The sequence below is a fragment of the Penicillium solitum genome (genome assembly GCF_028829755.1).
Source record: "Penicillium solitum strain IBT 25940 chromosome Unknown utg000009l_segment0_segment0, whole genome shotgun sequence".
Lineage (NCBI taxonomy): Eukaryota > Fungi > Ascomycota > Eurotiomycetes > Eurotiales > Aspergillaceae > Penicillium > Penicillium solitum.
In genome coordinates this window covers 645063-671204 of record NW_027072128.1, presented here as the reverse complement: position 1 = coordinate 671204, position 26142 = coordinate 645063, and the positions used below count along the sequence as shown (strand labels likewise).

General features: G+C 50.5%; 14 protein-coding genes across 14 annotated transcripts; 9 read left to right on the top strand and 5 right to left on the bottom strand.

Moving 5' to 3' along the window:
* Positions 1 to 31: 31 nt before the first annotated feature.
* N7455_011384 (protein transporter YIF1) lies at positions 32 to 1222 on the top strand (the record flags this gene model as incomplete). Its single annotated transcript, XM_040954272.2, has 3 exons — positions 32 to 331; positions 392 to 952; positions 1016 to 1222. The coding sequence occupies 3 exons, from the start codon at positions 32 to 34 to the stop codon at positions 1220 to 1222; spliced, it is 1068 nt and encodes a 355-aa protein (XP_040815098.1).
* A 736-nt stretch (positions 1223 to 1958) lies between these two features.
* On the top strand, positions 1959 to 3388 carry N7455_011383 (60S ribosomal protein eL14). Its single transcript, XM_040954455.2, is given in 6 exon segments — positions 1959 to 2115; positions 2149 to 2237; positions 2256 to 2392; positions 2451 to 2585; positions 2694 to 2957; positions 3067 to 3388. 6 exon segments carry the CDS (start codon positions 2024 to 2026, stop codon positions 3121 to 3123), a joined length of 774 nt encoding a protein of 257 aa, XP_040815241.2. The 5' UTR covers positions 1959 to 2023; the 3' UTR covers positions 3124 to 3388.
* A 473-nt stretch (positions 3389 to 3861) lies between these two features.
* On the top strand, positions 3862 to 4680 carry N7455_011382 (nascent polypeptide-associated complex subunit alpha; the record flags this gene model as incomplete). The annotated part of the gene is made up of 3 exons (XM_040954447.1): positions 3862 to 4089; positions 4238 to 4296; positions 4359 to 4680. The coding sequence occupies 3 exons, from the start codon at positions 3862 to 3864 to the stop codon at positions 4678 to 4680; spliced, it is 609 nt and encodes a 202-aa protein (XP_040815280.1).
* A 367-nt stretch (positions 4681 to 5047) lies between these two features.
* Positions 5048 to 5784, top strand: N7455_011381 (F1F0 ATP synthase subunit d; the record flags this gene model as incomplete). The annotated part of the gene is made up of 4 exons (XM_040954509.2): positions 5048 to 5056; positions 5143 to 5538; positions 5601 to 5687; positions 5755 to 5784. The coding sequence occupies 4 exons, from the start codon at positions 5048 to 5050 to the stop codon at positions 5782 to 5784; spliced, it is 522 nt and encodes a 173-aa protein (XP_040815089.1).
* Positions 5785 to 6633: 849 nt separating this feature from the next.
* On the top strand, positions 6634 to 7686 carry N7455_011380 (uncharacterized protein; the record flags this gene model as incomplete). Its single annotated transcript, XM_040954418.2, has 1 exon — positions 6634 to 7686. The coding sequence occupies one exon, from the start codon at positions 6634 to 6636 to the stop codon at positions 7684 to 7686; it is 1053 nt and encodes a 350-aa protein (XP_040815102.2).
* A 342-nt stretch (positions 7687 to 8028) lies between these two features.
* On the bottom strand, positions 8029 to 8661 carry N7455_011379 (uncharacterized protein; the record flags this gene model as incomplete). The annotated part of the gene is made up of 2 exons (XM_040954520.2): positions 8258 to 8661; positions 8029 to 8202 (listed from the first exon to the last, which is right to left on the bottom strand). Exons 1-2 carry the CDS (start codon positions 8276 to 8278, stop codon positions 8029 to 8031), a joined length of 195 nt encoding a protein of 64 aa, XP_040815264.1. The 5' UTR covers positions 8279 to 8661.
* Positions 8662 to 9259: 598 nt separating this feature from the next.
* N7455_011378 (uncharacterized protein) lies at positions 9260 to 10822 on the top strand (the record flags this gene model as incomplete). The annotated part of the gene is made up of 1 exon (XM_040954353.2): positions 9260 to 10822. The coding sequence occupies one exon, from the start codon at positions 9260 to 9262 to the stop codon at positions 10820 to 10822; it is 1563 nt and encodes a 520-aa protein (XP_040815272.1).
* A 228-nt stretch (positions 10823 to 11050) lies between these two features.
* On the bottom strand, positions 11051 to 13265 carry N7455_011377 (aldehyde dehydrogenase family protein; the record flags this gene model as incomplete). The annotated part of the gene is made up of 3 exons (XM_040954329.2): positions 11051 to 12497; positions 12588 to 12769; positions 12858 to 13265. The coding sequence occupies 3 exons, from the start codon at positions 13263 to 13265 to the stop codon at positions 11051 to 11053; spliced, it is 2037 nt and encodes a 678-aa protein (XP_040815267.2).
* A 231-nt stretch (positions 13266 to 13496) lies between these two features.
* On the bottom strand, positions 13497 to 15035 carry N7455_011376 (endonuclease III domain-containing protein; the record flags this gene model as incomplete). Its single annotated transcript, XM_040954476.2, has 1 exon — positions 13497 to 15035. One exon carries the CDS (start codon positions 15033 to 15035, stop codon positions 13497 to 13499), a length of 1539 nt encoding a protein of 512 aa, XP_040815211.2.
* Positions 15036 to 15577: 542 nt separating this feature from the next.
* Positions 15578 to 17806, bottom strand: N7455_011375 (amidophosphoribosyltransferase; the record flags this gene model as incomplete). Its single annotated transcript, XM_040954323.2, has 4 exons — positions 17676 to 17806; positions 17355 to 17459; positions 16841 to 17293; positions 15578 to 16782 (listed from the first exon to the last, which is right to left on the bottom strand). Exons 2-4 carry the CDS (start codon positions 17437 to 17439, stop codon positions 15578 to 15580), a joined length of 1743 nt encoding a protein of 580 aa, XP_040815230.2. The 5' UTR covers positions 17440 to 17459; positions 17676 to 17806.
* Positions 17807 to 18409: 603 nt separating this feature from the next.
* N7455_011374 (DNA cytosine methyltransferase) lies at positions 18410 to 20359 on the top strand (the record flags this gene model as incomplete). The annotated part of the gene is made up of 2 exons (XM_040954470.2): positions 18410 to 19863; positions 19930 to 20359. The coding sequence occupies 2 exons, from the start codon at positions 18410 to 18412 to the stop codon at positions 20357 to 20359; spliced, it is 1884 nt and encodes a 627-aa protein (XP_040815132.2).
* A 546-nt stretch (positions 20360 to 20905) lies between these two features.
* On the top strand, positions 20906 to 22889 carry N7455_011373 (putative 2-methylcitrate dehydratase). Its single transcript, XM_040954292.2, has 3 exons — positions 20906 to 21250; positions 21314 to 22091; positions 22163 to 22889. Exons 1-3 carry the CDS (start codon positions 20999 to 21001, stop codon positions 22777 to 22779), a joined length of 1647 nt encoding a protein of 548 aa, XP_040815037.1. The 5' UTR covers positions 20906 to 20998; the 3' UTR covers positions 22780 to 22889.
* Positions 22890 to 22943: 54 nt separating this feature from the next.
* On the bottom strand, positions 22944 to 24214 carry N7455_011372 (putative extracellular exo-polygalacturonase; the record flags this gene model as incomplete). The annotated part of the gene is made up of 2 exons (XM_040954433.2): positions 22944 to 23751; positions 23823 to 24214. The coding sequence occupies 2 exons, from the start codon at positions 24212 to 24214 to the stop codon at positions 22944 to 22946; spliced, it is 1200 nt and encodes a 399-aa protein (XP_040815197.2).
* Positions 24215 to 24887: 673 nt separating this feature from the next.
* On the top strand, positions 24888 to 25959 carry pmeA (putative pectin methylesterase; the record flags this gene model as incomplete). The annotated part of the gene is made up of 3 exons (XM_040954478.2): positions 24888 to 25327; positions 25381 to 25493; positions 25553 to 25959. The coding sequence occupies 3 exons, from the start codon at positions 24888 to 24890 to the stop codon at positions 25957 to 25959; spliced, it is 960 nt and encodes a 319-aa protein (XP_040815209.1).
* Between the last annotated feature and the right edge of the window lie 183 nt (positions 25960 to 26142).

Here is a 26142-nt window from a genome sequence, read left to right as displayed (position 1 = left end):
TTCTATCTTCGTTTTCCTATTTACGTGCATTATGTATCGGGGCTCTTTCGCTCCGCCGCCCGCGCAATCGCCGCCCCTTCACCACCCTGTCCCACAACATGTCTCGACCGTCCCTATGATGCGCTCACCTCCACCACCAGCTCCCCAGCAACCCCCAAGTGCTGGATATGGCGGTAACCCATATCAACCGTCACCGTCCCAGGGGGGCAGTGGAAGCTATGCCCCTGGTGCTCCTGGATTTGGTGGGTTCATGAACGAACCCACGGCACAGATGGGCTTCCAGGTTGGCAAAAGCGCAATGGCCGCTGGGCAGGAGTACATGGAAAATAACGTATGCAACATTGAAAGAACTCTATCTGCTGCTTATAGCTAACCTCGAGATAATCTACAGTTCAATCGCTATGTCTCTATACCCGCTCTCAAGCACTACTTTAACGTCTCCAACTCCTACGTCCTGAACAAGCTGATCCTTGTTCTCTTCCCCTGGCGACACAAACCTTGGTCCCGACAGCAAGCCCGAATGGCTCCAACCCCCGGAGCAAGTGGTCAAATCCTGCAGCAACAATACTCGTCCATGTTTCTGCCTCCTCGCGACGACCTGAACTCGCCTGACATGTATATCCCCGTCATGGCCCTGGTCACATATATTCTTCTGTCGGTGTTACTCGCTGGATTCCGGGGTGATTTCCACCCAGAGCTTCTGGGCTCGATCACCACCACGGCCATTGCGGTGATCGCCTTCGAGATTCTATGCTTGAAGCTAGCGACGTACATTTTGAGCATCAACAATGACTCACAACTGCTGGATCTGGTGGCGTACTCGGGCTACAAGTTCGTTGGAATCATTATCACCATGGTAGCGTCTGAGATCTCCAACCCCGGGCAAGGGACTAGGGGTTGGGTGGGGTGGACGGTGTTTGCGTACACATTTTTGGCCAATGCGTTCTTCCTGGTGAGTGACAACTTCTATCTCGCTTCTCAATGCGTTCCGCAGTTGCTAATATTTAAACTCTAGCTTCGCTCGCTGAAATATGTGTTGCTCCCCGATTCGACTGACTCCGCCATGCATGCCGGTTCGATGCAGGCTGTGGCTCGGTCCCAGCGTAACCGACGCGGCCAGTTCTTGTTCGTATACTCCTACGCGGTTCAGTTCATTTTCATGTGGGTGCTCAGTCGCGAGGGACCGTCCTCTGCGGCATCTACCGGCTCTGCATCGTCATAATTAGGTATGCAGAGAGGCAAGGAATGATTTGCTCTTTGCGATTTGGGAGAGATAGACTAGGTTGGTAGGAAGGCATAACATGAAGGGACAAGTGGCTTGCTCTGGGTCTTTGGGCATTGCACAGCCGAGGTAACGATATAGCACGACTTATTGTAATCAAAACTATTTGCATTTGTACCGAGGTGTTTTGTAGATGTACATGTACACCATAGGTGGAACAAGGCGAGTCAAGTTGAGTTTTGGAGATATAGGAGTAATACTACGTAACTAAGCTACAGGAGGACAAGATATTGTTTGAAAAAAAAAATATATATTTTGCATTGCAATAGCTATATAAGACAGCGAGCTGCTAGTCTGACACAGGGATCCTATATTCTTTTGAAGGTTAGCGACGAGTCACAACCAACATAACAAGCAATAATGTGCAAGGTGATAAGGTTCTCAGAGATCTTGGTAGTTAGGTAATTTCATAGCGAGAAGCTCAATTACTATCTAGGCGTGATAAAAGTTTCTAATCATCGGACCTGGGGGTGTGGTGGAGGATGGAGGATGGTGTGAACATACCCTGTGGAAAGACGGAGTTGCAATGTTGTCGAGATAAGTCCTTGAGTTCTCAAGTCCAATGTCCTAAAATCTTGAAACAGTCAGCGCGATGTTTCTCAAAAGCATTGACAATATAACATGAGGGTTATAATCCATATCAGAATATGTAAGAAAATTGAATATCATCCGACAGCGCTGTATAGAGAGCCCCGGCGAGGGCCTCACAGACACTGGGTCAATCGCAAATTACGGCATCATATGAGGAATGAGGGGAAGAAGACCAGAAGACGGGGGAAAGAAACGGGGGAATATGAGCATACCTTAGTAAATGCTACATATGAGCAATTGTCGTAACTCAAGCAAGTGCAGACTCATCATTAAAGTCTTAAGCTTGTAAAGCTGAGTAGCTTGAAGAGATCAACAATAGTTCTGCGCCAAAAAAAACGAGATAAATGGACGGGTTCGGATAAAGGTTAACGCGCGTGCTGAGATAATCAGAGCCCTAGACCTGCAAGTGGCCGGTTAAGCGAGAATGTTGCGAGTGTGGGCACATCCGAATTTCGAGACAACTCTTGGACAATTGAACTCTTTCGACAACCCCTTCTCGACTCATACCCCCTGTCGACCGTGAGTGTGCAATCTCCAAATATTACAGAACCGCGACGCTGAATTTTTCGTCTTGCAGAATTTCGCCATGGCCGATATCGATGTCAAGGTCGCTTCGTGGAAGCTGGTTGAGGTTGGCCGCCTAGTGCTGATCCGCAGCGGACCCTTCGAGGGCAAGCTTGCTGCCATCGTTGAGATCGTGGACCACCGCCGTGTATGTGGAATCGCCCTATGAATCCGGAAATCGGGACAAAATTGGAGAATCGGATTTTTGGAGATCTTTGAGTCGGAATGTGTATTGACTTGCGATTTTTTTGTTCAGGTCCTGGTCGACGGTCCCTCCACCGAGGAGCAGAAGATCGTGCCCCGTCACGTTCTCCCTCTCGCCCACGCCACCCTCACTCACTTCACCATCCCCCAGCTTCCCCGTGCTGCCGGTACCGGTCCCGTGAAGAAGCTTTGGGCTAAGAACGAGATTGATGGCAAGTGGGCCAAGAGCTCCTTCTCTCAGCGCACCGACCGCTCCGAGCGCCGCAAGAACCTGTCCGACTTCGAGCGCTTCAAGGTTCTGCGCCTCCGCAAGCAGGTACGTGGAAATATCGAAAGGGGGATTCGTTCTGGCACAATGCGCCTAGGCCTACCCGATCGAATAATCTGGGGAATTACGAACAGCTCAACTAACAACATAACTCCAGGCTCGCTACGAGGTCCAGAAGTCCCACGCCAAGGCTCGCGCTGCCAACAAGTCATAGATGATTACGAGGTTTCGGTGCATGGGTTTGAAGGAGGTGTCCTGGAAGGGTTTCCATTGCTGGTAATACTCTGGCAAAATCGCTGTATGCATATCAATGAACAGCAAAAATGATTCAAAATCCTTGATATCCCGGCAAAGGGGCCTTTTGTCATTTGGTTTTCCTCCGGCTCTGGACTCAGTTTTATATCCCCCAATTTTACGGGAATATTGAATTATCTGGCTCTACAAAAAGAATAGAACGAGCAGATACGTAAATAATGACCTGGAAACTGTATTAACTGTATTATTTATATACATTTAATTTGATCTAGATGAGATCTATAAATTATTAGCCAATCTAGTTCAGAATTGGTGATGTAGTTCCATATAGGGCAATGTGTGCCAGGTGGGCAGTCTGGGGGTGGGCGCTCGCTAATGATTTTCGGGTTCGGTCTGGCGCACAGCTACACACCTTCAACTTCAACAAAATCCATCCCCACTCACAACAGCTTGATATTTACCTCTCAGGTATGTATGAGTATTTATTCGACTGAATTCTCGCCTTTTCAACGTCAAATTCCGCCCTTTCCCGAGTGTTGTGCGATTCGTGGGGGGTTGACCAATCCTCTCGAATCTCTCTCCCACTATGCCCGCCCTCACACCATTCAACCAGCCCTGACACCCATTGCCGAACGAAACAACCCAACTAATCAACTCTTTTTTTCGGATTCTTCTTAGGCCCCTTTACACCGCAAAAATGGCTGATCCCCGCGTTGAAGAAATCCACGATGACGAGGTCTCCAAGACCGTCGAGGAGAGCTCCTCTGAGTCTGGTTCCGAGGCTGGCGATGAGCCCAACATTCCCGCCGGTGCCTCCGTCGCTGTCCACTCCCGTGGTGAGAAGAAGGCCCGCAAGGCCATTGGCAAGCTCGGCCTGAAGCTCGTCCCTGGCATCACCCGTGTCACTCTCCGCCGCCCCAAGAACGTATGTGATTCCCGATGCGACCGGTCATGAGAAATTCTACCCCGCCAAGTACAACGTGATTGCGACCATCAACCGCAACACTATCTACTAACGGGATGGAATATCTTGATCATTCTCAATGTGGAAATGCTAATTATTGGAATTAAAGATCCTCTTCGTTGTCAACCAGCCCGAGGTTTACCGTTCCCCCAACAGCAACTGCTGGATGTACGTGGAACCCAATTATAGTCAGTCATGTGTGGATGACATTTACTGACACATTTTTTTAGCATCTTCGGTGAGGCCAAGATTGAGGACCTGAACTCCCAGGCCCAGGCTTCCGCCGCCCAGCAGCTCGCTGCCTCCGAGGCCACTGGCGACCACGCCGGTCACGACCACGAGGAGATTCTCGGCAAGGCCAAGGCCCCCGAGACCGAGGATAAGAAGGAGGATGAGGAGGATGATGGTGAGGAGGTCGATGAGTCCAACCTTGAGTCCAAGGATATCGAGCTGGTCATGGCACAAGCAAACGTTTCCCGCAAGAAGGCCGTCAAGGCTCTCCGGGAGAACGACAACGATATCGTTAACTCCATCATGGCTCTCAGCATATAATGAGTGACCGTATTTAAGGTTCTATGAGGGACTTGGGTTATGATGCCGGGATGAAAGATATCTGGCATGTTGTCGCCCATAGTGTACACAATTTAGCCCAAAAAACAATTGAACCCATTATTGTGTCAACCAATCAATACATATACTTCGTAATGATGAAAAATAAGACCTATGCATAAGTTATTTACAACAATTAACATGATCAGTCTGTAATTTGTCTTTTTGTATAATACACGGTGGATTTCGGAATGTACATCACGTGACCCGAACAATCCAAACCTTCCGGGTCGCTCCTCGTTCGGCACCTCCCTGCACATTGAACTCCCCTCTCTTCTCCCCACCCCCAACCTCTATCATACCCGTCACAATGGCTGCTGTATGTTCTACCCCTGCTCCTCGACTTGACAACCCCCTATCAACCCGTCCGAATGACTCCCGCTAACTCCCTTCATCCGAAAACAGCGCAGCGCCGCTCTCAAGATCGACTGGGCCAAGGTGTCAACCTCCCTCGGCCTCCGCGGCCAGACCGCCACCTCTCTCCAAGCTTTCAAGAAGCGCAACGACGAGGCTCGCCGCAAGGTCCAGGTCCTGTCCGAGCAGCCCCAGGCCGTTGACTTCAGCCACTACCGCGGCATCCTGAAGAACACGGCCATCATCGATGAGCTCGAGAACCACTTCAAGACCTTCAAGCCCGCTACCTACGATGTCAACCGTCAGCTGAAGGCCATCGACGCCTTCGAGTCCCAGGCTGTTCAGAACGCCGAGGCTACCAAGGGTAAGGTTGAGGCCGAGCTGCAGAACCTGCAGAAGACCCTGGAGAACATTGAGACCGCCCGTCCCTTCGAGGACCTCACTGTCGTACGTATTATCTGCTGCATGCCGCGGAATTGGAATCATTACTCACACGTCTCCTTTTTTAGGACGAGGTTGCCGCCGCCCAGCCCGAGATCGACGAGAAGACCGCTTCCCTCGTCTCCAAGGGCAAGTGGATGCCCCCTGGCTACAAGGTATGTGTTGACTGTCTTGCTGAGAGCAATGCTTCCGTTTTGATACTAATACCATTTCCTTTTGTAGGAGCGCTTCGGCGATCTGTCCGCCGTCTAAGCGTGGACTCTTGTGGCCTCAAATCCGCCTTTTTATCCCTTGCTCCATCACACTTCGTGATCATGACTTTTGGAGCCAAGAAGATGGCTATTCAGCCAGTGTGTGGTCAGATACCTCCGATAGTGTGGTGGGGCAGTTGGGATGTGTATAGAAACAATACATTTGTCGTTTCTGCGTTCATTGATAGATTCTACCGTAATCTTGTAATTTTTTCGACTATGTTATCATCCAAGTGATCGAGAAATGGGCCGTAATCTCAAGAGAAAGAGAAAAAAACAAGGTCAACAAACACCTGATATATCTGATATATATCCAAGCAAGCTCCCCCGAACGTGTAGATCGAGTTGGGATATATGGTGGAGTATCAAGTGAGTATCGTTTCTTTTTCAAACTTCAACAAGACGCACTAAACAGCGATATAATCCAGTCCTTTTAGGCACAATAGACGATCACGCCACATACATAATCGTGCGTGATGAGGAGCTCCCAAGCTGGTCTTGCCAAGACACGCAACTCACCTCAGTTTACCCACTTCCCCTACCCCTCTCCCAGCAATGGGTCGGGCTTTTTCCTTTCAATTATTTTCATTGGAGACCGCGCTGGAAGCGCTGTCAAGTGTCTTTGCTACGAGTCACGAGGAGCTACAGGGACAACATTATGCGAAGTCTGCAGTAGGCATTGTATGGACTGTGTTTCCATTGAGATAAACCATATCTATCTCTGCTCTTCCTCCTCCGTGGCCCTTTACAACTATAACGCGCCGTGTGATTTATAACCGAACACCGTCTTGCTGCGAGCAAGCTATACAAGCTATATATGAACACATCACATCTAGACGCACTGTTGCAAATGGGCCCAGGCTCCTCTGATCCGTTGGCCGACCACTCGAGCTCGTGCCTGGAGTCACTGCCCGTGGAAATCCTGCAGTTGATCTTTCTTCACAGCCTGGAAGTGAACCTCCCTCGTGCCTCACCACGTCTCAGCGAGGCACTTTCCACTCCATTGCTCTATACTTGGCTCATTCGACTTGCATTCAGCAGTCCCAACTCAGGCTCGCGGGAGGGCTTCTTTACCCCGGATTTCCTACCCCCACCTTTGGACTTTTGGGCTTTGTCATGGAAAGAGCGCCAAAAATTACAGACCGACCTGCTGGCATGTCGGTGGTGTACATTTCCCCTGCTCCGAAAATGTCAGCGTGAGTACGTTGCCCATGCCATCCGTCGCAAATGTGCCGGCCTGGTCTTCCATCCAGACGATCAAGAAATGCTGTCCAATCTGGACCCACGCTTCGAAAACCTCGAAGCCTGCGATTGGGCCGTACTCGGCCGGCGTGGTAAAGGGGATCTGGTTATCCCCGCACAGCTTGGGGAAACATTGCGGACCCCATCATCTCGCAATGTCGACCGAAAAGTGGCAATATGGTTCCATTTTGGCGCTGTCCAGATCCGTAAACCCCACGAGATATACCACGAGAACGACCTCTTCCGGCTGCCCTGCTCAGCGGCTATTGGACCTGGCCGCATTCCGGATAAGGTCTTGCGCTCGCCCTGGTCAGATGCGCAGTTTGAGTTCTTACAGCTGCTCTCTTCGGACTTCTACCTGGATGAGGATGAGGCCAGGCCAGATCGATCCTCTGAGATCGCATATCGTCTCATTCGAACGCGCAAGATCGAGCCTTTTAGTCGCTTGCTGCGTATATCGTTCCGTGCTGCAAATTGTCGTGTCCCTGCGCGCTGGCCGCTACAGCCCTCGCATTATTCTCTCGTCCGGCGCTGTGGAAGCGGACCGGGAGATCCGTTTGCAAATGTTATCTTGAATGAGCGTTGGGATGATATGCCCACAGAAGCAAAGCGGGATTTGTTGCGATATGTTGAGTCCTCCTCGCCGAAAGACGGGCATTGATATATTTCCCATTTAAACAGGAGTAAGACTCGCTAGTGTATATTCAATAATATACATACAATTTCATGTTAATATTTCAAACGCTTACCATGTGTATATACATTATTCTACATGCCCATCATCTACGGGACAGAAACAATATACGTCGATATCAAGTATTTCATAACCCAAAATCGATTCATGATTGACAATTAAAAACTGCACCACGGGGTATAAACTCCAAGAAGATAAAATGACAAAAGAAAATTCACGCCGGCATAACAATCGTAGAACCCATAGCCAGCCCTTCTATCCCCATGGACTCATAGGTGTGTGTTTACAGACATGATAGTTTGTTTCCTATCAGACTGCTGATCGACGACCTCGCCGGCGTTTTCCACAGTAGCCGCAGGTCAGGCAGGAGATGATAACATCGATCACTGTGACCACACCGCTGATGATGGCATGACAGATGGAGCCGATAGCGTTGACGATGGCCATAAGGCAGCTACCGATGGCGCGGAAGACGCTTTGGATCTAGAGGTAGGTATGTTAGTTGAGTTTTCCTGGAAAGCAGATGCGGTTCACATACGCAAGAGACGACGGCACCCATATTGAAGATGAAGGAGCTTTTCTTGGGGTTTGTATCAAGGTGTTGATTTATTTTGGTTTGGAGGTGAGAGTTGACTCTGAGCTAGAGGAAGCGTGTGTGTGGACAGTTGGATCACTGAAAGGGTGCATATTGAAGATAATGAAGTAGACGGAGAGGAGGTTTAAATAAAGAATGGTAACAATGATCGTCTTAAGACAGGAACTGCTGTTTCTTGTTTAGATACGTAAGTGGTGTCCGAAAGAGGCGATTGATTGGCAAGTTCGTGCAGTTAAGCTTGTCTTGAGAGGCGTCAGAAATCACAAGGTGCAGACGCCAGTGACGTCGTTGGAAAAGCTATGACAGAATTTCAAGGTTTGGTGAAGAATGAGAGAGGAAGATCGAAGACGAGAAGCAGTAATATTTTGTAATGGAGCCCATGGCTAAATGACAAGGTACCAGGGGTGTGTCAAACCCATCATTCCGTCATCTCGACGCAGACCCCCCGGGCCATTCCTTGATTTTGGATTTGTTCGACAGGACAGAATCTTTACATTGGAGACTTGGTGGGGCTATTGATGGACTCTAAATGGGCGGTCTAGCGTTTAAGAATAGCTCCAGTTTTAATTTCAATTAAACCATGTTGAACCCTTTTCAAATGATATTCTTCTTTGTGATAGCTTTTTTTTTTGGCTGATAGTCTTTGACGTCATTTGATAACAGACTAAACCAAATTTAGCAACAGGCGGGGGGTGAATCATGTGCTATCATGTGACTTTCATGCCCTCCAGTGCCAAGCCCTAAAGCCAAGCCATTACCTGTCGGGCTCTTTTCCGCCAATCAGACGAAGGTAGGCTCAGACTTGGCCTGCAACATTGTATAGTACTTTCTGAGGTTATATGCGAAAGTGCAACATACTACGATTGAAGTCATCCCACACGAATCAGAAATGATTCATGGTCAAAGATTGATCTACTCCAGATAGTGAGAAGGCTCAATTGCTCCATGGGCCCCCCAAAAGGCGAAGATGAAATTATGACGCGGACAAAGCTCGCTCCGCCGGAGCCCGCAAGAAGCTCATCTATCCCCAAATCGAAGCGCCGACCAGGTCGCACCTTCAAGAACCCGATTCGGAGCAGCTCATCTCGGTCCTCCCGGTCCTCCCGGTCGAGGTCGAGCCCCTACGATCGTCCTTCTAATTCGCCTAGACCTAGAATCTCGCGCCCGGATACTCCCCGCAGGATGTCCATCCTCGAGGCCCTCCCAGTCGAGATTATCGAGCAGATCTTCCTGCACTCGCTCAATCTAAACTTTCCCCGAGCTTCGCCGTTCCTATCCCGGGCCCTCTCCGGTGAACACATCTATCGCGCTCTCATCCTTCTTGCGTTCTGGAATGATGCGCTCGACAACCCCCGTAGCAAGGCCATTGATCGCATGATGGTCCCGCTCGACTACGTTCCTCTCAAACTGGACGAGCGAGCCCGCTTACAGGAAGCCGTATTCAAGTGCAGGTGGTGTACCGTGGACCGCGTGCGCGAACAGGTCCCGACAATGCAGATCCTGAGTATCTACCGCCGTTGGATCAACGCTGGTATTGTGACGGAGGAGGAGGAACAGAATGCGTTTGAAAGGCTCATAGCACGTAAGGACGACAGCGTACGCATCTTCCATGGCAAGGGTGGCCCAATGAAGGAACTAGCTAGCATGCCCCCAGAGCCCTTCCGGATGGCCCTGAACGCGATGAATGGCATTCACGAATACAAGCTCCATGTCATGCCAATGGTCGCCACCGAGCTCCAATGTGTGGATGTGGGGTTGACCGTCAATATACCTGCACTGGGCCTGTGCAAATTCCCATCCCATCTCCTCCGAGGCCGCAGCAACGGTTTCCTTCCGGAAGATGTTGATTTCCTAGAGATGCTGCGCATGACCTCGTGCAATTGGACACCTCCAAAGAGCTCCTTGTCACCCTCGACTCTGACTAAAGTCGACCGCAAAGCTCTGAACGAAGGAATCCAGAACGCAATTCGTCACCAGAACTTCGACGCCATGCTCTCCCTCCTCAAAATCGACGAGTTCCTCTTCCGCTATAAAGTAGAGAACCAACGCCGCGGCGTCTACTATACGATCCCATATGAACATTTCCTCGCTGTTACCCGCACCGGCCGTGACAAGCCACATCTCAACTTGGATTTCTTCGAGGCTCTTCTCCGTGCTAGTGCGGAGTCTTTGCCTAGCTGGTCATCCGAGATCACGAAGTGGACTGTGGACAATATGGAACTCGCGAAGAAGAACCCGAATGCTTATAACCAGACTAATGGTAAGTTTGCGCGCTGGTTGTCGAATTTCCTGTTGCGTCTCCCTGCGAAGGTTGAGTATGCCCATGAATTCCCGACTGGTCAGCTGTTCTGTAATGGTCAGTTGGATGTCACGGATTTTGAGGGCGCCCGCTTTGTCGATGAGGTTCTTGATGCCTTCCCCAAACCATTAGGGAATTGGATGATGGAGAGTTCATTCCGAACTGAAGATCACTGGCTGAAGAAGTCCGATCCCTCTCTTCCTCCATGAGATTGTTCTGAGTAGTCTCACCAGGACTTTGTTGTTAGCCTTATACCCGGATGTTAGATTTTCTCTCATGTAACATAAAGTCCCACATATAAATCTGTAATAATAACTTACTGTGAATTAAATGTTCCTATAGCTAGAGGTATTACCTATAGCAAGATGGAGTATGTATAGTACAAAAAATCGATATGAGACAAAATTTTTGGAATGATTTCCCGAAGGGCAAACCCATCACAGATTCCTCAACAACCGGAGAATACCAGCAATACGCCCACCCAGCGTCAACTGATATCCCATCTCAACGATACCCTTACACATCTCCCAAGCGGCGACTCCACCCTTAGCATCCGCCGCGTTCGACCGGTCCTGGATAGGATAGTCCACGCGCGGCGGGATACCAGTGCCAATCAAAGTAGGGAATCGATCAGCGCAAACGGATTTGATATTGCACAGACCGCGCAGTCCCTCATCGCCCGCGAACCGGCCATATCCAGATCCGCGCACGCCGCCGAACGGCAGTTGCACAGCGTAAAAGGCGCCAAAGTCATTGATCGCTACCATTCCCGCAGATATTTTCGACACGCAGGCTTGCACCTCCACTTGTCGGTGTCCGAAGACGCTGGCGCCTAGTGCATACGGCGTTGAGTTTGAGATGGCAATTGCGTCGGATACAGACTCGGCGCGCATCATAAGGAAGACGGGGGCGAAGAGCTCTGTCTGCGCGATCCGCATGTCGCGTGTCACGTCTACTAGTAGGGTTGGTGTGAAGTAGTGGCCGTGTTGGTGGACTGGGTGCTTGTGTTCGGTACCGCCGGCGAGGAGACGTGCGCCTTGTTGCACGGCTTCGTTGATGAGTGCTTCCAGCTTGGCGAAGGAGACAGGCGAGATCATCGCACCAACGTCTGGGGTTGCTGTGTCGAGGAGGACAGAGCCGAGGTGGAGATTTTGAATTCGTGGCGTTACAATTTCGATGAGTCTGTCGTATGCGCTGGGGAGGGCGATGATACGCTCAATGCCGATGCAGTTCTGACCAGATGATTGGAAGACACCGCGCATGAGGACAGACGCGATCGAGGGGAGATTGCGGAGAGTGCGGGAGTCGTCCAGGATCACGGCGGGGTCTTTGCCACCCAGCTCGACACATACGGGGATGAGAGACTTGGCTGCTGATGTGCAGACGTGGTGGGCAACGGGTCGGGATCCAATGAAGGTTATATGCGCGATATCAGGGTGCGAGGTGAATGTGTCGGCAACATTGGGTAGACAGACTAGCGACTGGACTAGATCGCGTGAGTGACCACAGCTAGAGAGCGCGCCGCGCACCATATCGAGGAAGTAGATTGCAGACCATGCGGTCTGCTCGGACGGCTTGACAACAACTGCGTTACCGGTAAACAGCGCGCTGATGATCGGACCGATGAAGTTGTGTAACGGGTAGTTCCAGGACACACAGGCACCCACCACGCCTAGCGGTTCGTATGTGACCATATTCTTCTTGTACATCATCAGGAAGTTGGTCGGCCGCCGCTCTGGTAGTAGTGCCTTCTCGCCATGGTCAATTGTCCACTTGAGCTTCTCCACTGTCACAAGGATCTCGCCGAATGAGCCGTCAACTTTTGTTTTACCCGAATCCAGACAGCATGCAGTAACGAGGTCTTCTTGGTGGTCTAGGACATATCTGCGAGGTGTTAGTTGGACAAGCCTTAGGGGCGCCGTGGGCAACGCGCAATGATTTCATAGGACGGAGAAAATTTGCCAATCCACGTACTTCAACAGTGTCCGGAGAACCTTTCTGCGTTCCGCAAAGGTAGTCTTTGCCCACTCCGGTTGAGCAGCCCCCGCAACTTGAACGGCCTTATTGACATCTTCGACCGTGGCGGGCTTGATTCCGTTACCGAGCACCCTCCCATCGGCAGGACTGTAGCTCATAATCAATTGATGGTTCCATTTCTGTGCAGTAGACCAGCAATTAGCTTGAGTATAAGAAAAAAGAGGCCGCAATAAAATAATCCCGAGCCAAAGACTAGGCTTAACTCACTCCGCGAGCTTGATCCTGCAAGACCATTTTCTGCTGCCCCTGAACCTCATCCCATGTTTTGATCGATCCACTCTTGCGCACTTCGGATGGGATAGGAACATTGAAAACGACCGCTGCCTCTCTCCAGCTCTGGAGGTAGAGGTACCCCACGTATACGGCGACAAGGGAGGTGAACGCGACTCCGATGTGCGGGGCGTACTCTGCCGACCCGGGAGGCGCGTAGGCCTCCAGAAGAGTGCGCAGCGAGGGCGGAATGTGGGATGCCAGACAATCCATGGCGGGAGTGGTGCAATCGGACAACTGGGAAGTGTTGTTAGGAGAGTAAAGGGAGTTCCTGGAGACTTCTGCGTTTGCGATAAGGCGATAAGCGTCCACCGGGGTCCCAGGGGTAGTCGTGCCATTCAACATTAGACTGGCAGAGTTCTAGGAATATCAGAAGACTGAATTTAGGAAATTAATGTTTGTGTTGAGCAATAATGATACACTTGTATTGAGAGCAAGAGCAATACGGTAAATAGATAATGATATATAGTACAAATATTGGGCTTAAGCCATTCATCGTCATAGATCGATGCGATCAATCCTCGTTTCGGAAAGATTCCACTCTCATTTCACATAATTTCGTTGTCATAAATGCGTTCACTCATCACTCGTTTCGTCGGAAATCGAACTCTCGCTTTCGTCAGTCTCCTCCTCGGAGTCCTTGTTCGTCCTCTTGCGCTTACCAGCCGCGCTCTTAGCAGCTGCTTTCTTTTTCGAAACCACAGTCGGACCGTTGCCTTTGCGCTTCCCGTCGCGAGTCAACAGGTGATCAATGATACAGCCGTCCTCCCAGCCAGCACTGGACTCGCCGGTAGCAGCTCGGCACCGGGGGCAGATCTTCCCATGCCGGATGAACAGCTGGTGGAGCGAATACTTCAAGTGATCGGGGATGCGGACTTCCAGGTGGCTGAAGGCAGTTACTTCGTTTGCACGAGCAGGAATCCATCCGAGCCAGCGACAGAGCCGGAAGATGTGTGTGTCGACGGCGAAACAGGGCCGCTGGAGGCAGAACAGGATTACGCAGGCGGCTGTCTTGGGTCCGATCCCGGGGTACTTGATCAGATCGGCCATGGCTTCTTCAGTGCTGAGATTGTGGAGATGGTTGAGGGAGAGGAAGTTCTGATCTGCGCAGGCAATCTCGTATTGCTTGTCCTTTTCAGCCTTTTCAGGGACCAGCTTGGACATTGAGTCGTCCTTGGACTCAGAATCTAGCAATGTAGCTCGGCGTGCCTGGTTGTTCTCGTGGACTATGTCAAGAATCGCCTTGAGGTTCTTGCTTTTGATGTCGGCCAAGCCGCCACTTTTGATCGCTTCAAACACGTCTTTCACAGTGGCCTGTCGTACGGCATCCCAATTCACGCTTCCTTTGCCGATGCCTTCTGAAAGAACGCCAAATCGTTGCACAAGGCCACCAAAGGCCTTGGCAGCATTGCTGCCCGTGGTGGCACCGCTGAGAAGAGTGCGGATTAAAGCATCCAGAACGGATGGGACCTCACCACACCCGGTGACTGTCAGGGAGGGTTCAGGGAGGGTTGCTGGAGCAGTGACTACCCCATGAATGCTGGACAACAGTTGATTGACATTTTCACACTCCTCGGTGGTCGGTCGAACCAGTTCGGGGAAAGGAGAGATACCAGGCGTCAAGCCATAAGTACTCTTCTTTGGCTTGCGGCCGGTTGGGGTAGTTTGAATCTTCGGTTCTTTCTTCAGCTTGGTTGTAGCTTTGTCCGCAGTGTCCTGAAGTTCAGTAGCCGTATTGATGACCTGGTTCCCCTTTACAGTTTGGTTTTCCTTGTCAGACCCAACAATTGAGGCCGTGGGCTCCGTTACCATAGATATTGGGACCGGGACAGATCCTAGGTTGTGAGGGAGTTCATTGAACAAGGCTGGGGGTACCACCGGCTTCTCTTGCTTAATTGTGGTATTAGAATCACTGGGAGATTTCAAATCAGTGATGGTGGTAATTTTGGTTGTATTCAGAGCATTGGAGGCATTGGAATTGCCAGCGGTGTTGAGACGCTTTCGTTTGTTCGCTTTAGTAGCGTTTGGTGCTTGAGTGATCGGAGGGCTGTTTTCTTCTTTCGCAATCAATGCAGCAGCAGCCCGTGCTGCGGAGCGAGTAATGCGGCGTTCCATGATAGAGAAGGTCAGGCCAGACAGCCTGTAGCAAGTGTCAATTTCCTTCAACGTTGCACAGACAACCTTGTGTGCAAGAGCTGATAACCGATAACCGATGTATCAAGGTGTATTAATTCATTTTAACCATCAACGACAGGATCGAGTTGAAAGGTTAAAAGATGTTCAACGCAGATGATCGCATTATGGGTCTGTCGATGATGCGGAGGGAATGAGGTGATGCTACTGGCTAATGACTTTGACACGTGACCTGCCTCTTTGGGGCAATGGCCAAAATGAAAAACAGCATGACTTCAACAACATTGGAATATTGCATTTATTTTAGTTTCATAAGAGTTATTGACAAGTGTATCTCAAGACACCGGGTATTGGCATTTTCAATGCATTTCCACATCATTTCCACATCATGTAGCCAGATAGCCACTCAGCACATATGCTCCCTCAAACAAACGCCCAGACACCCAATGCAAATTACCAAAATGGTGGAGAAAAAAAAATATAAAAAAATATAAAAAGAAGATTTAAAATCAGATGTCTCATAATCATGCCTCATGGTCAGCCTGGTTGTGGATGCTAATGTCCATGCGGTCCGAGACCTTCGGGTTGTGTTGGTCTTCGGGCTTGCTGGCCTGCTTGGCGGCATCAATTGCCGACGACTCGTTATCAATGGCAGGGATGATCTTGCCATTGGTGTCCATGGTGACTCCGTGGGCAGCGATCTGGAAGTCGGTCATGTTGGCAAAGCCATGGGTGACAGCCTCCTTGGCCTTGTCGAGAGCCTTGACCTTGCGGCCTTCGCCACGGACAGACTCGAGATGCTCGAAGTAACCGGATGAAACGGGGGTAACGTAACTACCACAGAAGACGCCGACCTCGAAGTTTGTAGGTTCCTCCTGACCATTCTCACGAGCAACCTCAGCACAGGCGTCCTTGAGATCAGGCAGAGTTTGGAAGACAACCGCCTCCGCACCAATGTGCTTGGCGATGGCCTCTGAGTTCCGGTTGTGCGCAACCAACTCGTGAGGGGAGGCAAGGTCGATACCGTAGATGTGGGCATGTGTGATCTCTGGTGCACAGCTGGCAAGGTAGACCTTCTTGGCGCCAGCTTCCCGGGCCATGTTGACAATTTCGCGACTGGTAGTACCACGCACAATACTGTCATCAACCAGCAGGACGTTGCGGTCCTTAAACTCAGCCTTCATGGCATTGAGCTTGCGGCGGACACCCCTTTGCCGTGTCTTTTGCTCCGGCATGATAAAGGTGCGGAAGACGTAACGGTTCTTAACGAAACCGTGGCAGTAAGGCTTGTTGAGGTATAGTGCGACATTGGACGCGGACGTAGTAGCCGTTTCAGGAATAGGAATGACCACGTCAATGTCTTTCACGACCTCGGGACCCAGGACATCGAGGATCCGTGCACCGAGACGGTCACCCATGCGTTGCCGGCTACGGTACACACTGATGCCATCCATGATGGAGTCAGGGCGAGCGAAGTAGACATACTCGAAAATATCCGGAGCATAGGCCTTCTTGGGAGCCACCTGGCGGAAGACCGGCTCACCGCCCTTGGCGATGATAACCGCCTCACCAGGCTGAATGTCACGGTGGTTGGTAAAACCCAGCTGGTCCAGAGCTACTGATTCAGAAGACATCATGTAGTCCATACCAGGTCCATCCACGGACTGACGAGAGCCCAAAATGAGGGGACGGATACCGTATGAGTCACGGAAACCCAAGATTCCAAAGCCTAGATTGCGAGTTAGTATTATAGGCTAGAGGGGTAGTAGGAATGGTTGTTAACTTACCAGCAAGCATAGCAGTGCAGGCCCATCCACCCTCGCAACGCTTGTACATGCGAGTCAAGCTGGCAAAGAGGTCCTCGTGGTTGACACGGGCCTTCTTGGTCTCGCTTAGCTCATCAGCGAAGACGTTGAGCATCAGCTCACTGTCACTATCGGTGTTGATATGACGGTGGGCTTCAAGGTCAAGGTGCTTCTTGAGGTCCCCGGCATTAATCAGGTTACCGTTGTGCGCAAAGCAGATACCGTAGGGGCTGTTCACGTAGAACGGTTGGGCCTCGGCGTTGGCACTGGATCCTGCGGTCGGATAGCGCAGATGGCCAATACCCATGGAGCCGGGGAGGTTGGCCACCTTAGCGCCTTCTTGGAAGACCTTGGCAGCCATGCCGTTGGCCTTAAGTTGGTAGATACGACCGCCGGACGCGCATGTCGCAATACCGGCTGCATCCTGACCACGATCTGTGATACCAAAACCTTTAGCCTCGCGGTCGCAGGAGTATTTATTCTGGCCGGAACTCACGTTGGAGAAGGTAAAGTGCCTCGTGGAGATCCACAGCGGCCGCAGATGAGGGGTTCGCCTGGATCAGCGCAATGATACCACACATCCTGACGGAGGGTAGGTTTTCTGTGATGGACGAAGAGAATTAGTACCAGTGTTCATCCATTGCATTCACAGTGTATAGCAAGATTGCAGTGTCTCAAATCAGTTCAGGTGTTTTCTCCGCAACAATTGTTTAGGAAGTCTAACATCTATAAAAAACCAAATTCATCATAAGAGACAGGGAGGGGGGATGCTTTGAATAAAGCTGAAAGCCAAAAACAATAAAACCATGCGACTTACCAAAACCAGATCACGTAAAAGAAGGAGTGAAGTTTAGAGAATGGTCATCACTAGAAATGAACACCACCCCAAGAAGACAGAAAGAGGGAGGGAAATATTCCATGGTAGTTGTGTTTCTTCGGTCGTTGTGCTGCCCCACAGAATTAAATTTTCTCTTCTCTTGCCCGGGCCGACCTCGGGGCGATGTCATGAGTAAGCAGTGACCCACATGCTCCCGGGGCCCATGCCCTACTATCCAGAACGGGACAAGCGTCTTATGTTGTATAGAGTTGATGTTGATACATTACATGGATGTACAACTTTAGCTTGGAAGAATCACCTTCAATGAGATAACATGAATACCATGGCTTTATACCAGTCTTTCATGCTTCACAAAACTAGGTATCATCTGCTGCTTTGTTGACCAGATAGAAATACATAGACGAATCCGTAGGAGTTGCTTCACTTGACTTGTTATGTATAGAAGATCTGGTAAAGCCTTCTGCCACTTCTCTTTACATCACATGTCCCAGCCAAATTGTGTTTATCCGCGCAAGGCTGGTTTCGAATACCCGGCTATAGCAGTAGAAGTGTTTCTGAAGTCATCTGAACTTGAGATCCCATTAGACCCCAAGATCATCCATCGGTTTGATATTGAGATTTGATTTGTTTTCTTCACCTTGGTTTCAAACCTGGACTTTGCATCCTCACATAAACCGAGTATGGAACATCTTCATCGGTCAACCATCACACCAATGGCTGATATCAATGATCGATCCCGTATTTCGGTGTCTCCCTTTGGAGACCCAATTCCTGTCAGCACAGCGGAGTTTCGAGCTGTAACTCATGAGCCAACAAAGCCTGACGACGACATCATCATGTCGGATCCGTCAGAGATCTTTATTACTTCACCCATGCAGGAGCCCAGTCACACCTCCTTTCTCCCCACCGAGAACATGCAGACCGTGATTGACCTGACTTGCGACGATGAAAGCAATCAAGCCATGGAAGAATTGACCTCTGACATGGCCAATGTTGCGGCTCCCTCCGCCATCGTCCCCGGCGACGACTCAGCGAGTGTCCGGTCTTCCTCCGGCAACTCTTCTCTCATCAGCAACCAGTCTGCCAGCTGCAGCCCCACGCCAGAGACAGCGCAGCAAAAAATCAACATTGGGGGCATTGTGTTCAAACCTGGAATTTCCTTGGAGCTTGATGATGGCTCTTTCATGCGTGTCGAAGACGTGATTCCTCAGCCTCATGACCTGCGTTTTTTCGGCAGGCGTCTTTACCGCACGACTCACCCCGAAGCCAAGACATACTTGCCAAAACTCAACGATGAATTGGTCTGGCTCACTCAGAACACAGACCATGTCAGCATCAAGAGAGTCAGACGGGTTATGCCCATTCGTTTCACCAACTATCGGACTGATTTCAACAATCTCACGCCGGGAGCAGAACTGACTTGCCGACTGAAGCTCACCATTCGCCAGAACGGGGTTGTCATTATTCCTGGTCACGCACCTTTGAGTGCAGAGCAGTGTGCAATTGAATGGTTGAACTTCTCCGAATCAGACCCAGGACTTGGCAAACCCGCGAACCAGCTGCGTGCCGAATGGAGAGGGCAGACTGTGGCTTTCGGTGAGGCGACGGCGTCTTCTATGGCTAAGGATCTTGAACGACAGGGTGTGATTGATCTGACTGCCCCTGACCGTGCATACACCTTCGGTGACGCCTACTGTGGTGCTGGTGGTGTGTCTTGCGGGGCCAAGCAAGCTGGCGTGAAGCTCCAATGGGCCGTTGATATCGACAAATATGCACTGGAAACATATCAGCTGAATTTTGACGACGTAGAGGTGGAGCATTCGGACTTTTTCAGTTTTCTTACCAACGATCCGAGATTCCTACGAGTTGATATTGCACACTGCTCACCCCCTTGCCAAACCTGGTCTCCTGCTCATACTGTGCCCTGTCCTCGTGATGACGCCAACTCCGCCTGCGTATTTTCGGCTGGCAGCCTAATTCGAGAATCACGTCCCCGGGTGTTGACTATGGAGGAAACCATGGGATTGCCGCAACGATTTCCCGTCATATTTAACCGAGTTGTACTGGACATGGTTGAATTTGGATATTCTGTTCGCTGGTCGGTACTGGGGTGTGACGAGTATGGTGTGCCCCAGGAGCGGAAGAGGCTGCTTCTCATTGCTGCGGGGTAAGTGAAATGAAAGACGAAGCTTTTCATATTTCCATTTTTATGTATCTAACCACGTGCTTATAGACCCGGTGAAGTTCTGCCACATTATGCCCAACCCACCCACGGCATGTCTGGTCACGGTTTACTTCCCCGAGAGACTATTTCATCCACCATCGACAACATTCCTCCCGATGCCGACGATCACAATGTTGAAGGGGCACTGGCGCGGTGGGCTCTGAGCCACCGACCATCCTTTGATCGCAACTCTCTAGCTAGGACCATTACTTGCGGGGGTGGCGAATACAACTACCACCCCTCAGGCACCCGGCCCTATACTAGTCGTGAGATGGCCCTCTTGCAGACATTTCCCCTGGACTTCCAGTTTACTGGAAGATTTATGCGCAAGCAGATTGGGAATGCCGTGCCACCGCTCTTCGCCAAGGCTATCTATGGAGAGATCGTCAAGTCTCTGCGTGAGACTGATACAGAGGAGGCCATGGGAATCTTCCACTGACTAGGGAGATGGTGAGAGAAAGGTGAGGAATAGGAAGAGACAGGGGAGTTGGGGATTGGGGATTGGGGACTGGGAATGGGAATGGGGTCCTCTGGGTGCTGATCTGCCTCACGTGCAGATCAGCCGAGGGCGAAGGGGGAGCTCGGTGTGAGCTCCATCTCAGTACTCTGTACAAAGATTCTTATTCTTTACTCTTTCTTGCACATTCGGACCACGGAAATTCCGATTTCGCTACATCTTGTAGCTAAGATCTGTTGGTGTTTTTCTTTACGTCCGATACTCGGATTCCCATGTTCTAGGGAGCTCAACAGACGGAAATGTAGCAATAAGTTCGGCCCATTAAGAAAGTAATAGTGTAATTATTGGCCTGTTGACCTGTAGACAAGGTAATTAATCCCATAAACAAGGGAGTAGGAGGTGTCCAAAAGTAGAGTGAAGTGATATACCCGACTGTAACCGACCCTCGGCAGGATGAAGTCAGCTTGGAACTCTTCCCCGGCCATTTTCTCCCTTTCTCCCCCAACATTTCTCCTTTCGTCCATTTGTTTTTAAATAAACCACCATCTCCCCCCCTCTCTCTCCAATTGTGTCAATTGTTGAACCCTCACCTTCGATCCTATCCCCAATTCTTCTTTCACAATGTCCCTGCCCGCAGTGAGACGCCTGACCCACACCTCTCCCCGCACTTTGGCCCGCATCTCCAGATTTCCCACTTTAGCATCTTCCCTCTCCATTACTCCCCGTATTTCTGTTCCTCGCACTCCTCGTTTCTCTACAATGGCCGCCCGTCAATCTACCGCCCCGGCGGTTCATACCGACAAGTCCTATGACCCTGAAATTCAGGATATGGCCAGTTACATCCACGACTATAAGGTGGATTCCGACTTGGCAGTAAGTTAGCTCTGGCTCGGTCAAACGGAGCACTGGCTAATTCTAAAATTTGTTGTTTTGCAGTTTGACACTGCCCGTCTGGTGTTCCTAGACACCCTTGGCTGTGGATTGGAAGCTCTGAAGTTCAAGGAATGCGCGAAGCTCCTTGGCCCCGTTGTGGACGGTACTGTCGTCCCCAACGGTACCCGTGTGCTTGGCACTCCTTACCAACTGGACCCCGTCAATGGTGCTTTCAACATCGGTGCTATGATCCGCTGGCTCGACTACAACGACTGCTGGCTCGCTGCCGAGTGGGGTCACCCCTCGGACAACCTAGGTGGTATCTTGGCTGTGGCCGACTGGATCTCGCGCACCAACCGCGCCGGTGGAAACCTTGGTAATGGCAAGATCCTGAAGATCCATGATGTTTTGGAGGCCATGATCAAGGCCCACGAGATCCAGGGTGTCTTGGCCCTGGAGAACTCTTACAACAAGGTCGGCCTTGACCACGTTGTTCTCGTCAAGGTTGCGACTGCCGCTGTCGTCTCCAAGATGATGGGTCTTACTGAGAAGCAGACCGCCGATGCTATTACCCAGGCTTGGGTGGACGGCCAATCTCTCCGTACCTACCGCCACTCACCCAACACCATGTCGCGTAAGTCGTGGGCCGCCGGTGACGCCTGCCAGCGTGCTGTCAACCTGGTTCTCAAGGTCCAGAAGGGCGAGGGTGGTCTCCGCACTGTTCTCTCTGCCCCTACCTGGGGCTTCTATGATGTCCTGTTCAAGGGAAAGAAGTTCCAGTTCCAGCGCCCCTACGGCAGTTACGTCATGGAGAACGTTCTGTTCAAGGTTTCCTACCCTGGTAAGCACAAGAATATTTTGCAGAAAATGATCCTGTATAGAGATTGGCAACAGCTAACTCCTTTTTAATAGCCGAGTTCCACTCTCAGACTGCCATTGAGGCCGCTGAAAAGGTCAATGCCAAGCTTGCGGCCATGGGCAAGAGTGCCAAGGACATCAAGGAGATCACCAACCGCACACACGAGGCATGCATCCGTATCATCGACAAGCAGTTCAAGGAGATGGATAACTTTGCCGACCGTGACCACTGTGTGCAGTACATGGTTGCCACCATGCTCGTCTTCGGCCGCCTGACCGCTAGCGATTACGCTGACGGCTCCGAGGCTGCCACCTCCCCTCTGCTGGAGGATCTCCGCAAGAAGATCCGCTGTGTCGAGGACACTAAGTTCACCACCGATTACCACGACCCCAGCAAGCGCACCATCCCCAACGCGCTTACCGTCACCCTGAACGACGGTACTGTCCTCGAGGAGATCGTCGTCGAGGCTCCTCTGGGCCACCGTCTCCGCCGTGAGGAGGCCAAGCCTGAGATTCTGGCCAAGTACAAGCGTCATATCGAGGCGCACTTCGACAAGGCTCGCGTCGATGAGCTGCTGGAGTTGGGCTGGAACCGCCCTCAGCTGGAGAACTACGATGTCGACCAGTATGTCGACCTCTACGTGAAGGACAAGATGATTGCCTCCTCGTAAACATTGAATGACTGGGTTTGGTGTACTGCGTTGGACACCCCACGTGTATGACGAACATATATCTTTTTTTTTATATACCGCAAAATTGCATAGAGCTTTCTTTTTCAGTATTTCTTCAATATTCTTCTATCCACAACAATACTATACATAGGTCTCCTCCATTCTCAGCCCGAGGCACCTGCAGTGCACTTCACCCCCAATGTAGACGGGGTGTTCGCACACTGCACCTCACTACCCCCAGTTGGCGCCACAACAGTATAGCCCTTAACCTTGACATCGCAAGTTCCACGAGCTCCACAAGAAAGACTGCCGGTAACAGCCTTATACTTTCCACTCGTCTTACCACGAATATCGTCGAAAACGATGCCCGTCAAGTCCGAATCTCCAGGATTCTTCACACAGTAATCACCTTTCTCTCCATAACAACTCTGGATCTGAATCGCATAGTCACACCCATCAACGACAATATCCGTGAAAGTAATATTGCTCACTGTCGACTTGGCGTGACCGTTACCAGTGGGGTATGTCTTGATTCCCACCGCCTTGGTCGACTTGATCATCCTCGCGCCGGACACATGCACATTCTTCACGAAGTCCTTGGCACTCTTTCCCAGGGATCCTACGGATATTCCATGGCTTCCTGTGCAGGTAATATCCTTGACGATAACGCCGTCCGCACCGGGCTTGAAGGCCACGCAGTCATCGTCGTTCGTCACGTGGACGTTGCTGATGGTCACATCTGTGCTGGCACCGATGTCGAAGCCGTCTGTGTTCTTCGGCTCATTCTTGCTTTTGGATACAGCGTCCATGTTCAGATTGAGGAACTTAGCGGTCTTGGTGTCGCCCTTGATGGAGTTGAAGACATTGGGGGGGTTCTTTTGGCGGAGGTTTGAGACCTCGATGTTAGAGCCACCGGTGATGTAGAGCAGAGTTGGGCGGCGGTAGCTGCTGTCTTTGGCGAAAAGGTCCCATCTATACATGATATTAGTGAACTGAACTGGGAGCTGAGGCAAAAATGAAATAGAAAGGAAAGGAATACGTACGACGCTTGCCCATTTCCATCGATGACTCCTTTGCCTGACAGAGATCGGATCTTAAGTCCATCAATATTCTTGATGTTGATCATTGCTGTCTGTCCCTTCCAGACATTTGTGGACGAGCTGAATTTCAAGGTGCCTTCCAACTGGAAGTCACAGCCAGCACATCCTGCAAAATCCAGTGGGCTATTCAGGTTGTAGGTTTTGCCCGCGGGAATGATGATAGTGCCTCCCTTGCCGCATTTGGCAATTGCCGCTGCGATAGCGGGAGTATCATCAGATCCACCTGCTACTGGTGTGCAAGCTGAAGCACGAACGTGATACTGGTGTCTTGCGTCTGGTAGGGCGAGAGATGAGCCCAGGAGGGCAAAGATTGCGAGGGCTTTTGTTATCGACATGGCGCAAGTGATTGAAGATATCACAGGTATAGTCTGTATATATCTACATATCTAGTGGATTATAGCTTTTATAACTTTTCCGTCCCCCTTTTCTCTTCGGGCATTTTGCATGTGGTAGGTTCCAACGTTTCGTCAGCGGATAAATAAGACAACCTGAAACAAAGCCTCTGTTTTAGCCCCCGGACTGGTCACTCGAGGAATAATTTTTTCAGTGAATATCATTTCTTTTTTTTCAAACAGAGACAGGACCCAGAAACCCTATTAGATTATCCAGTTTTTCCTCCCGAGGTCCATTTTTCTCGATCTACGAACTCCCTACAGCATAGACCATACCCACTTTGGTTATAGCCACGGAAGTCCGTGTAAACGTCTCTTGTTAAATTAAGACAAATGAGAAAATTAATATATTGTGGATATATTTGCCTAAATATATTTACCCCTTAACCACGGCCACGGAAACCTGGCTGCATATGGAAATGTCTCGGAGAAACATGCTTCATTTTACCTCTTTCAACTATATCGAAGCTCCGGTGGGCTCAAGTGGGGTTTCATCTTGAAACAAACAACCCTCATATACTAGACTTTATCGCATGTAGTATACTCCGTACCGAGTACATAAACCGACAATCATTCCCTCTTTCACAGTAAAACGTAAAGCAACAATTCCTACCAAATGCATCCCCACAACTTCCTTCTCGCAGCCCTATCCCTGGGCGCGGCTGTCCTGGCCGCACCCACTGAACTAGTTGCTCGCACAGCTAGGAACAGTGCCCCCGCAGGTTGCTTGACAGTCGGTTCGCGCGGAAAGTACTCCACTATCGGCGCTGCATTGACTGCCCTGGGCTCTTCCAAGACCCCGGCTTGTATCTATGTCGCAAGTGGCACATACAAGGAACAGCTCACTATCAACTATGGCGGTGCTTTGACTTTGTATGGCCAGACTGCTGATGCGGACACGTACAAGCAGAACACTGTGACCATTACCCACACCATCTCTTCCCCTGCCGCTGGCTCGTTGGATAAGAGTGCTACTGTGAATGTTGTCGCCCCTGGGTTCAAGATGCACAACATCAATGTGGTGAATGGATTCGGCAAAAGTGCGCAGGCTGTTGCGTGAGTATATATCTCTTTTCTTTGGTATTTGAATTATTAACTGACTCTACTAGACTTGTCGCCAATGCCGATAAGCTCGGCTTCTACGCATGCCAGTTCCTTGGATACCAGGATACCCTGTACGTCAAGTCTGGAACACAGTATTATTCCAACTCGAAGATTGAGGGTAAGTCATTTTTCTATCAAATTCATCAATCTCACTATTTATATACTAACAATCCCCAGGAGCTGTTGACTACATCTTCGGCGCGGCTTCCGCCTGGTTCAACAACTGCGATATTGTCTCCAACGGCCCTGGCGCTATCACCGCCAGTTCGCGCGAGAAAGCCACCGACAAGACCTGGTATGCATTCGACCACTGCAATATCAAGGGTTCTGTTGCCGATGGTAGTGTATTCCTTGGCCGCCCGTGGCGTGGTCTTGCTCGCGTCATCTACCAGAACTCCAACCTGGGTAGTGTGGTCAATGCCAAGGGATGGACCCAAATGGCACAGGGTGCTACTCCATTGTACTATGAGTACAAGAATAATGGGGCTGGATCGAGCACTTCTGCGCGTCAGTTCTTGAGCCCCATCTCGGGTGCGGTCACCAAGGAGACGGTTTTGGGAAGTGACTACGCTACTTGGATTTGATTCAAGTTCTTAGTGGGTCAAACCATGGACTCGTTCCAGGGTCTAGATTGTTGAAATGTATTTTAAGGAGACAGATTTGGGGCTGATTGGATTGACCCGAGAAGCTATGGGTGAACTTGTGGAGTCAGATCAGGGTTTATATCGTTTATTGTGATGTATTTTTACTAAGTGTTACTTGTGCAT

Bases quoted from the DNA above. Each gene is read 5' to 3' on its own strand.
- N7455_011373 (XM_040954292.2), top strand. From the start codon at position 20,999: ATGTCCCTGCCCGCAGTGAGACGCCTGACCCACACCTCTCCCCGCACT. The intron at 21,251-21,313 runs GTAAGTTAGCTC...GTTGTTTTGCAG, and splicing joins AGGTGGATTCCGACTTGGCA to TTTGACACTGCCCGTCTGGT. The intron at 22,092-22,162 runs GTAAGCACAAGA...CCTTTTTAATAG, and splicing joins GTTCAAGGTTTCCTACCCTG to CCGAGTTCCACTCTCAGACT.
- N7455_011383 (XM_040954455.2), top strand. From the start codon at position 2,024: ATGAGGAATGAGGGGAAGAAGACCAGAAGACGGGGGAAAGAAACGGGG. The intron at 2,586-2,693 runs GTATGTGGAATC...TTTTTTGTTCAG, and splicing joins AGATCGTGGACCACCGCCGT to GTCCTGGTCGACGGTCCCTC. The intron at 2,958-3,066 runs GTACGTGGAAAT...ACATAACTCCAG, and splicing joins TTCTGCGCCTCCGCAAGCAG to GCTCGCTACGAGGTCCAGAA.